This window comes from Thunnus maccoyii, chromosome 2 (assembly GCF_910596095.1).
Source record: "Thunnus maccoyii chromosome 2, fThuMac1.1, whole genome shotgun sequence".
Lineage (NCBI taxonomy): Eukaryota > Metazoa > Chordata > Actinopteri > Scombriformes > Scombridae > Thunnus > Thunnus maccoyii.
The window spans coordinates 15,078,833-15,090,502 of NC_056534.1; the positions used below are offsets into that span (position 1 = coordinate 15,078,833).

The 11,670-nt window shown below is 38.2% G+C and overlaps 1 protein-coding gene across 1 annotated transcript; it reads right to left on the reverse strand.

Annotated features, from left to right (window-relative positions):
- Positions 1-96: 96 nt before the first annotated feature.
- On the reverse strand, positions 97-11,112 carry pkd2 (polycystic kidney disease 2). The gene is made up of 15 exons (XM_042433307.1): positions 10,041-11,112; positions 8,754-8,867; positions 6,880-7,013; positions 6,030-6,280; positions 5,683-5,907; positions 4,383-4,611; positions 4,095-4,265; positions 3,813-3,994; positions 3,587-3,707; positions 3,386-3,484; positions 3,160-3,281; positions 2,929-3,046; positions 2,607-2,770; positions 1,177-1,324; positions 97-1,068 (listed from the first exon to the last, which is right to left on the reverse strand). Exons 1-15 carry the CDS (start codon positions 10,465-10,467, stop codon positions 859-861), a joined length of 2,715 nt encoding a protein of 904 aa, XP_042289241.1. The 5' UTR covers positions 10,468-11,112; the 3' UTR covers positions 97-858.
- Positions 11,113-11,670: the final 558 nt, after the last annotated feature.

Genomic DNA, 11,670 nt, shown 5'->3' on the forward strand with positions numbered 1-11,670 from the left:
TCTTGATGTGGTTTGCTTCATATTTATTTTTGTTTTCATGTAACTTAAAATGAATCAGAATTCGAACCTGAAGAAGCAAAATAAATAAAAACAAACTTATATTTTAATAACACTTTATTTGGCATAACAGACATAAAAAAAGAAATAGATTATAAAAAAGTAAGGCACAGGAAAAAATATAAATGCATGGGTTTCCCATGAACACTAGATGCACTCCAAATCGAAGTTTGTTTCAAGTTACAATATGTATCATAAAATGATAATAAGCTATTTAATTTGAAGCTTAATTGATGTATGGCAGAGTGTGCCACACTCGTACCTACTGTATATTAAAATGATTTTAAAAAATCAGCAAAATTAACATTCAAAGAAATGCCTTTTTGGTATTTGTTGAAATGCTAAGATGTGTGGATACAGTGATCAGAAGCAAGTGAGCATATTTCTTGTGTAGTATTAAAATCATATGCTGTGTATTGTGTATACAAACAAACAGAATATGCTTGCAGGCTGTTTTAATACTGTGTCTAATACTGCGATGGATGAGCTTTTATAAATCCTTCATTATTCTTTAACCTCTTCCGCACATTTTTATGTTTTCTTTCATCCTAGTAAAGTAATACTTGATATTAGCTTTCGACAGATTAAAGAATACTTTTAGATGTCTTTCGGGAGAACCTCACTCACACTTTCAGTGCATTTAAGTATTGGAGGTGAGTATTTGTTCTCCTTTGTGGTATGTCAGGGATTAAACAAAAACAACAGGGTGTGTGTCTCATTTTGTTTTGCAAAAATTGCCCCTTCAGGAAAATTTCCAATAGTTTCTTGCCAGAGTGGAATGTTCCTCACTGAGCCAACTCTTCACACGTGTCCGCTCCCGTTTGTGCTTGTGTCAAGGCCGTCAGTGGACAGGGAAGAGGGGGGCCGGGGCCGGGGACCGACAGGAGTGGCTGGCTGTGGGTGGCTGACCTGTGAGACCATATCATCAGACTCCCAGCGCTCCAGCTCCTCCCTAACGAGCCTCTCCATCTGCTCCCTGTGGGCGTCTGTGTCCCGTCCCAGCCGCTCATCCTGACACACAGAAACAGATGAAATCACAGAGTGGGGTTGACATTTTTTTACCTGTTTTCTGTCATACTGTATCTTAGCGTGGTTATAATGATATATAATGCATCTCACCTCTATGACTCCGTCCAGCAGCCGACCCAGCACGTCTCTCCTCTTAAGTTTAGCTCGCTCCATGGCTTCCAGCTTCACAATCACAGCGTCTATCTTGGACACAATGCTGCCGATAGAGTGCTCCATCCTGTCCACACGTCTCACCAGCCTGAGAAAACAAAAGGTTGTCACTTCTGTTATTATATTACATGTCAACAAGCGTTAGGAATCAAAAGTTTAAACCTTTTGACCCTCATAGAAATGACAAACCAGTGTTTATCTATTTGAGTGTAAAGAAAAGAAGGATTCCACTATTTTTATCTACCAACCCACATAGGATGGACATCAACTTGATTGTGGTTGAAACTGAGGTGTGTCTATAATTATGGCTGTGCCTCTTGTTCCAGACATGACATTATATTTATTATAGATCCAATCAGAGTCAGAATTTATAACAAATATCAATAAATGTGACTGGAGTCAGATTCCTTATGTGTTTAAACATACTTGGCCAATAAAGCTGATTCTGATTCTCTGATTATAAATCTAATAAGTCCAAGTGAAACACCGGCATTCTGTCCACTGCTAAACTTAACATGCAATGTATCATAAATGAACAGTCACAGCCCCTATGAGCAAAATGAGTTGTTATACCTGTTTGTAACCTGACTTTCTGTGTTGTTCCGTCCATCAAGGCAACATTCATGGTTGTGCCTCCTTTAAAATGTTCTCTGTTGATAATGTAGTTTGTGTTATTTATTGTTTATGATGCTTCTGTAAATAATTGGCCGTTGATCCTTACAGTGTGAAGTCAGAACAATCAGTGATGAAGTTTGACTGGAGTAAAAGTTGCTTTGAGGTTTGTTGTTGCACTGAATTTTTGCTTATGTTATTTATGGGATATGATGATGTTATAACCCCGTGGTTGGTGTCAGTTACACCAAAAACCTCCCAGATTTAAATTATTATTTGGGTTTCTGTTCTGTAATGAGCCATTATATTTGACACATTCAGAATTATACTTTTTGTAATTCTCTTTTTCTAGGCAAACCAAAATTCACAATATACAATCCATCTTAGGTATTGAATGCAATTATTCAAGTCAAATGTTTCTGCCTTTTCAAAAAGTCCTTCTTATTCAGAAAAAGAAAATGTAAAAGGTCATGTAGGTCATGAGTCATGTAGACAGGTGCACTAGATCAAACCTCTGACTGTTAAAGAAGCAAACTCACTTCATTTCAGGTAAAATTCATACCTGATGAAACATTATAAATAAAGTGAGTACAAGTGATTAACAGCGTGCATGTTTTTCTGTTTTTTTCACTGCAAAACAATCAATATTTGATGCTAATAAGATACTTTGAGAGGCAGATAAATAGAAATACAATTAGTTTCATTCACTGGTAAACATCCATGTAAGTTACAGTGTAATAAGAATAACAGCATCATACACTTGAAACTCCTCATAGGAGACGCCTCCTGAGCTGCTGCCGCGGCGACGAGAGCTGTGGCCGCTATCTTCATCGTCGTCCTCCTCCGAGTCATCCTGGGTGCGAGGGAAGCTCCGCCCACTGCTGGGTCTTGTCAGCGAATTGCGTTCCAGATCCAAGTCCTCCTAGCGTACGAGCAGAAACACACTGAGCACCTGCAGGTGTTGTGACTGCGTATACACTAACACATACATTCAAGGTGTTTTTCCATGTATTTCTTATTCAGAATCAGTTACTAAAACCAGACTTTCGTCTACACCATGGAACAAGCTTCATCACTCACTCTCTCTTTCTCCAGGTCATCTCTCATTTGTTGGTGTTCATGCTCCGTCAGCTCCTGATCGCCATCGTGATCGTACTTTGCAAAAATGGCCTGAATCTCTGCATCCGTGTGGCCCTTCCTGAGCAAAGAAAAATCAAAACACTCTCAGGATGGACAGCAGGTGATATATAACTTAACATTGCCGTCATAATACTTTATAGCTTTTTTTTGCATGATTTGAGATTTAGTCACCCTTTTAGGTCCTGGCGGAGTTCGTCAAAGTTCAATTTGCCCCCAGCCTGACGCAAACTGTCAGAGATGTCGTCTACTGCCGTCTTTTTGAGTCTCAACTTCATCAAGGCTTTGTTACAACCCTGAGGGAGGGTCAGAGGAGTGCTTACAATTAATTTACTTAAACTTACATAAAAACACAGTTTTAGGATAATAATATTAACTTATGTCAGACAGAGTACAATACCTTCTTAATGAAGTCAGTCATCTCCATCTCAGACCTCTGCTGGGACATATCGGCCTTCACCTCTGAGTATGTGTCATTGATGATGGCCAAGAACATGTTCTATATAGAAAGAAATTAGTATTCTGTGTTAGCGAGGAGCATAGAGTGAATGACATATGTGAACAACACAAATAAACATGCTTACATGACTGCCCTACTCACCATGAGAATGAAGAAAATGAAGAAGACAAATGTGGTGAAGTAGATCGGTCCGAGCACTGGGTTTGCCTCCTCAATCTCTGAGAACTCAAAGTCTCCCAGAATGATACGGAACTGGGTAAAACTACACAAACAGCAAAACATTTTTACATTTTTTAACAACAGGAAATTAATAAAAGTAAGAGTAATATTTGTACGTTTGTGGACTATACTTGTATAATGTTCTTACATGCTGGCTTGGAAAGTGCTGAAATCATTGACTTGGGTTCCAAATACTAAGTAGGCCAGCTGAGCATACGCCAAGAAGATGATGAAGAACATGATGGCAAAACCCACGAGGTCCTTGGCACAGCGAGACATGGTGCTGGACAGCTGACTCATGGTCTTATTGAAGTTGATGAACTTAAAAAGCTGAGAGGATGTGAAAGGTCATTAATCATAAGTATGTTTGTTATTACATTTAATTTTGGCAGTTTTTGAGTGATTATGAACCAAGGGAAAAGATGTCTACCTTGACCCAGGAAAAAAAGACGATGACTGCGGCCACGTTGTTGAACTGGACCTGCAAGTTGGCCAAAGACTCAAAGCTCGGGTGAGCAGTGTGGTTCTCCAGTAAACCTTTGAGAAGGTTGCCTACCATAGCTGTTCTGGTTATGTTCATGATGATAGCAACAACACTCAGCTGAAAAAGGAGCAGAAACAGTCAAATTAACATTCTAGCATAACAGTGATTACCTGCTACGACAAAAACATTGTTACATCTAGCTAAAATGACTCGACTATTGCATAACATACGCACCGCAACGATGAGAACGTCGAGACAGTTCCACAGGCTCTTGAAGTAATGCAGCCGGTGGATGCGGATCTCCAGCACCTCCTCCACCACATAGTAGAGGATGAATAGGCAGAATGCCACCTCACACAAACCCACAAAGTAGTCCCAGCTGGACACGTATCGTATCAGACGCACTGTTTGGAACTGCCAGGATGTCACCACCCCGCCAGTAGCAGGGAACTCCACCAACAACCTGACAAATGCATCAAATTGATTGAAATTCAAATGATGGTATTAATAAGCTGGCACTGCTATATTGGATTGACAACTTAAAATAAAGTATGTTTATGTAAATCAAGAATTTAGATAATAATTAGCAAGGATGAAGTATTAATTTTCCCCTTTTTGACTGTGGCAAAAAAGGGAAACAAATTATCAGCAGTCCATTGACTAATTAGTCAATGGACAGAAAATTAATCAGCAACAATTTTGATAAATGATAAATCTTTTAAGTCATTTATCAAGCCAAAATCACAAATATCCACTGCTTTCAGCTTTTCTCTGTTTTATACCATATAAATTGAACACATTTTATTTTTCAACTGTTTGTCAGGCAAAACATGCAATGTGAAGATCTTAAGCTCTGGGAAATTGTGATGAGCATTTTTCACTGTTTTCTCACTCTAAAAAATTAGGAAAAAAAAGAATGACACATAATTAATGGGACACTATGTGTTCCAGTTAAAAAAAAATATATACTGCATCACATAGGGGGTTGAGGCAGCTTCTGAGGGAGGCAGCTAGAAAGTAAAGAAGCTAAACTCAGTCGGATTATGTGTAACTATTTGATTTGTATATCCAAGTGTGTATGTGTCCCTGTAGATTTTAGAATCCCCAAGGTCCTTGGAAGATATGAAGGCTTGGACAGGAATTAGAGGGTCTGTAACCTTCATAATCACCAGAATCACATTTTATTTGAATGTAAAAATAAAATTATAATGGTAATAATAGGAAAAAGAATATGCCCAAGTTTTATTTAATCATTTATGTTTAAGTTCATTTTGTTATTATAGTCAGATAAGACAAAAGTTTTATGTACATCAGGTGCCTTCTTGAAGAACATTTAGCTTCTGTTTTAATAATTTTTGTTGCACTTCATTCCTGCCGGGTGCCATTGTTCTGTCATTACTGTACCATGTATGTTGTATGAATGATGTTGTGCATGTAGTCTTAGTAGGTCAATAATCTTAAAATCAGTAAATACTCTGTATTTGGAGCCCTAGATTGCTTTGTAAATGCATTTGCTGTGACTGATGATTCTCACCTGGCGATGCAGAAGAGGTTGATGTTACCATTGTAGACAGAGAAGTCGAGGAAGACCGCTCTGGTGCCTCTGTCCAGCCACAGGTGGTCTTTGAGAAACTGCAGTTGGATTGCTGACTCCTCTTTCGTACGAGACAGATCTTGGTAGTATCCTCCACCTGCATATTTGGATACCTGACCCCAGTAACTGCTCCCATTCATATCACTCTCTGTTGTATATACCCACCTGATGGACAACAAAAATGTTAGGATGAAGAATTTAATGTATTATTTACAGATGATACAGTTCAATCTTGTACTCTAAAACGAAATCTGCACTGATGTCAAAATTTAAGTGTGTTGACATACGCGGTTCCATTCTTGGGGCCAAAGGAGGTGGTGTCCTCATTAGTCGGGGTGTACATGTTGAAGCAATCCTGAACCTCATCCCTCAGATCTTCATGGATGGAACAGGACTCATTGCGGACTTTGACCTGCCGCAGGCGTGGCACCCCAAGTAGGAGGTTCTCATAGTAGATGAGACTCTGATTCTCTGGCAGGCTCTTGTTGTTGTACCACACCTCCCAGTACATGCCATTGAGGAAAGGTCCCTCTGTGAACTACGAGTTTAGGACAGTCAAGATTATGACACAGGAGAGGCAAGACAGAGGCATTCAGACATGAGTAACACCCTGACGTCTGCGGTGAACTAATGTGACTTTGAATTTGATCTATGAACAAATGGCTTTTGTGTATAGCTCAGCTTCTGACAATGAGTGATTTTATGACCGATACTACTATCATTTCTATATGCTAAATGTGAAGTTATAGCCAGAAGATAGTTTAGCTTGGCATAAAGACAGAAAACATGGGGAAACAGCTAGGCTGGCTCTGTCCAAAGGTAACAAAGTCCAAAGAGCAGGACATCTGAATCTCACTAATTAGGTGGTCCAAGCTAGCTGCTTCCAGTCTTTATGCTAAGCTGACTGACTGTAACCTTATATTTACAGTAAAGACATGAAAGTGGTTTTAATACTCCCATCTAAGTCTTGGCAAATATGTCCTAAAAAAGTGTTTCTTTAAATTATTGCATTCAACATAGCTTTCCTTTCTCAAGATGTGACATAATGAGTAAAAAATTACAGATGAAATTAAAAACATTTTATTTTGCCTGACAAAAGATTTTTACCACAAACTCAGATCGATGTTGCATGTTTACCTTCCAGAAATCCTCCATTGTTGAGAGGCTCCTAAAAGTAGAAAGGTCTCCAGCAGACAGCGGCGTGTCCACGAAAAGCTGAGACATGACTTTGGTATAGTAGTACATATTGGCACTCACCATCCCATAGGTCACTGTAAAGCATTTAACAATATAAGATACCATTACTGAGAGTATGTAGAAAGTAATATTATTATTATTATTATTATTATTATTATTATTATTATCATTAGCAGCACCTTGTTAAGATGAATACTGACATACAGGACTGTGTGAAGACTTTGTGTTTACATAAATGTGTTCTTTACATCCAGTATGACCCTGCAAAGACTTGATCAACACAAAAAACCCCTCAAAATTACATTAAACTTAATGTTGTTTCACTTATGCATTACTATCCTCTGTAGCATACAGTATTAAACAGAGAGTAGCTCTTGAAACTGCTTTTACTAGTCAAGCTCTGGCAAAATATGCCTCAATCCTGTCTGCCAGGAAATCATTTCCTGATCCACCCTAAACCACAATTTGGCATTTTTCATTGCAGCAAAAAGACAGTCCAGAAACTTAGCTATTAGTTTTCTCATCACACACATTTTAAATGTGGGATTTCCATAGATTCTTTTTGCCATCTCAAAATGTGGTCCTCAAATTTGTGCTGTTGGTGGAATTTAAGCCTCCTGACAAATGTTGGAGATTTGATTTTCAGCTGCAAAAACCATTAAGCATACACTTCGAGTTTGGAAAATGACTTTTCAGCTACAGGAAAGGTGCCCAGACATACAGTATTTGGTACCACATTTTGAAAAGCTTTCTATGAGTCACTTGGATCAACTGACAATTCAGTTCAGTCCAAGACTGGCTTTTGAAGCACAAGCATTTACTTTACGGATATGTCACTACAAATTACGTAAATTCTTTATTTTGGGGACATTTCTTAAACCATCTAACCACTCTCAAGCTAAAGTTATAATTACAGAAAAGGTCTTGGCATCCAGTTCAGATTTTTTTCCAATACTGAATTTGTGTGCCCTCTGTGTGCATCTACCTTAAAGAGAGACTGATGTTTAAATGTTGGGTCCATAGTATACAACAACCCATGTATTTATGCACAAATTTCAGATATAACTGTAACATAAAAGGAAAGCAAACGGCCATCCGTAATGGACACAAACAAGACAGAAATAGTTTGACAAAAGAATCTTGCTCAGCAGATGGAGTTTAATCATTTCATGTATGAGTTATCAGATATAAAAGTACAGATCTATGCACACAGAGAGAGCTCAGATATCTCCATGACAACTGAGCAAACTCCATCTGAGGAAGGCTTTAAGATGCTTTTGAAAGCTACCAAAAAAAAAAGCTAACAAGTGAACCTCGAATTAAAATTGGTCAAGACAGAAACAGTTCAAGATGGAGATGGAGCAAAGTCTAGCAAGCGCTGTGTCACAGTTGTTATACTACTTGCTAATAGCATACAGTATGTACCATATATTAATTGTCATAGGATACTATTGTACAAGAAATTACGGTACTTTACTCCTGTGTAATAAAAGGAAGTTATACAATATCTGCCTGACCTTATGTCAATAAAACTGCAATTTTGGAGCACTGCAGCAAATTACAATTACAATTTGAATGTAGTATGGAGTTGAAGACAGGTTACGTTTGGTATTTGGTGCTGTGTTTATTTCCAAACTTTTTGCTGTAGGAGAAAGTCATCAGTGTGTCTTCAATAATTGGCCCTGATTTAGATGAAAATATGCCAGAAACCTGATTTCTCAACAGTGAAGCTTAGAACTCTACACTACTCTACCAACTGCAGTTTCTCAAACTCTGTGTATATATCTGGTGTCTGGTGTTCAGTGTTTACTTACAGATACAAATAGTGATGAGGAATGCGACATATGTGAGCATCTCTCTCAGTACGTTCCTGAGGTACCTTTCTCGACTGTTGTCACTGTCCTCCATCAGCTCTGTGCCCCACAGAACTGCAAAGGAAATAAGTCAAGAGTGCATCAGCGTTTGTATGAGACTTGCTTAAACAAATATTGTAGTAAAACTTACAGTATTTTCTTCTTAATTGGTCCAATTCAGATAATATGTCAGGGCTATGAAGATTTAAATAGGAGATTTGTTAAATCTCCTCTTAAAATATTTTATATTTTCTATGTGGAGCATATCCTAATTTTACTTTTTCTTGATTGAATTGTCTCTTTATTTCTGTAATCCTTTATTACTGGATTTTTTTTTAACTCATTTTATTCTAATCCAGTCTTTCGTTACCAATAAGTTCACCATTTGATTTGATTTTATATTTGTTTATATATGTTTATTTTAATTTACTGCCTTGTGTGTAGCAGTTTGTAACCTGGACGCTCAATAAAAAAAGGTATCTTGAACTTTGGTAGCTGTCTAAACTAGTCATCTTCATGTTTGATGGCTAATTTCAACATATAGAAAAAAACTATAATAGCATACATAAATACAAATCTGCTGGTTCACTGTGCAGCGAATTTAACAACCTGGCAACCTTAAATTTCTTGTTTTTTATGGCATTATCCTGATTGTTACTGATCTGTAAAGAACGTAAACAATGCCATCATGCTTACAAGTCTACAAGGCATAAAGAGAGTGACTCAGGCTTATGACTAGACAAATTTTTACCTGAGTGTGTGTGGCTGGACATCGGTTTTTCAACTTTAGCTCGTTTTTATTTCCTCTATTATTATTATTATTATTAATAATATTATTATTATCATTGTTAAAGATTGTTGACTGTGTTTTTTTCTACTGTCCAGGTAGATGTTGGTTTCCACTGATTTTATTAAAGCTTTAAAATCAACCTGTGGAAACTTGGTAGATTTGGGTAATCTATAAATACACTGTATTTTGCTGTATTTATGTTAGTGTTACATTATCAGTTCATGGTAACACATTACTATACAGCTGTGTGTATTTTTGAGCTTAACATCATTCAAGTTCAATATAATTCTCTACATAGTGTTTTACTGTAACTCATAGGTAAGTGTGTGTGTGTGTGTGTGTGTGTGTGTGTGTGTGTGTGTGTGTGTGTGTGTGTGTGTGTTTTGATGTTAAGCACCTTGAACTGCCACTGTGTATGAAAAGTGCTACACAAATAAAACCTACTTGATTTGACTTACTTCTGATTTTCTGGAGGATCTGCTTCAAACAGCCGGGATAGTCATGCCTGTCTTGCTGCTGGGCATCCACAGTCGGGGTCGGGTAGAGCCCTCCTCCCCGAGGGATGTGGGTGCTGCTGCCGCCTGCGGTGTAGCTCCCCAGGCCGCTGCTGCAGCTGCTGCTGGAGGCCGTGGACACCGACCTCCTCCCGGGACTCGCTGGAGGCCAGTCTGCTTCCATAATCTCATCCTCGGGCTCAAAACCCGGGTTATCCCGGCTCCAGGCTTGTCTCGACGGAGGGGACGGGGTACCTATGACTCCTCCGAGCCCCAGGTCTTGATGCTGGATGTTCTCCATCTCTATCCCTTCGCTGGTGTCCAGTCTGTGCGGCAACCTGCCAGCCTGGCCCTGCGGTGGCTGCTGGGGTCCGACTCGGGATGAACTCATGGTCCAGTTAGCTAACTTTTTTTTTATCTGGTGCGGAGCATCTGCAAAACTTATCCAAAAACGCTTAAACCCCTGATAAAGCCGTTTATAACGGCTAAAGCATTTCGCGTTAGAGATACTGAGCTATTACACGCATATAAACCAAAACACACAAATTAGGAAAGTTAGTCAAAAAGCTGATTAGCTTAATTAGATATAACCGTACACTGTACTGTTATGTAAAAAACACAAAACAGACAATTAAATAACGATTTTCTGCGCATAGCCGACGTTAGTGTTTTTCACGCTCTCCTAACGTTAAAAAAAACTTTCCTTAATGAAAACTTCAACCGTTCTTCCAAGTTTGTCTCTAAAAAGTTTCCGTTATTCTAGAAAAACGATGCCTTTAAAGCGTTTAAAGTTGTTCGCTAACAAGCTATTTACGTATAAATTGACAACTACGTCAAAAAATGCCGTGTTTAAGTGAAAGAAGACGGATACTTTTCTCGTCCCAGGACAGCCATCTTGTTCCTGAACTGTTCCCCCAAAAAACACACATTCACTCTCATTTGCTCGGGACTCGGATTACATTAGAAGTGATGGCGTCGCATTTAAAGGGTGGAAATATTCAGTGAAAATCACCTTTCTGTATTGAAATATCAATTCACGTATTATTATTAAACGTTTTCTTAATTTAACGGCTTGAATTCAAGGACTGAACTGGTTTGAGATTGTTTTTGTTTATTCCTAAAAAAAAAAAAAAAAAAAATCACAATTTTGTCCCCATACAAAATATTTTTCTTAAAATCTGTTTTGACTCAATATTTTGAGATTATATGTGTTTAGTGACGATCTATAAGCCTTGCATTAGCTTTAAAATGTTTAATTTAGCTAATATTTAGATGAACATAAAAGTTACATAACCTCTGTATGTTTGGCTCAGCCGTTGCTATGACAACAAGGCACTTCAGTAAGGAACTCATCAACATGAGGCCAGTCTGTTAAATCTGTGCTCCACATGCAAATACCAAATGAAATCTAAAGAGAAATACATAAGAAATAATTATAGATTAGTCATAGACCAATTATAGGCAGTTTGGATCTTTCCAGTAAAGAGTTTTGCATCTTGAAACGGTTGTAAAAAGTGACTAAAAGCAGTAAAATGTGCAAACAAAACCACAACTGCATGAGGTTAGCTTGGTGTATGAAATGTACCGTTTTTCA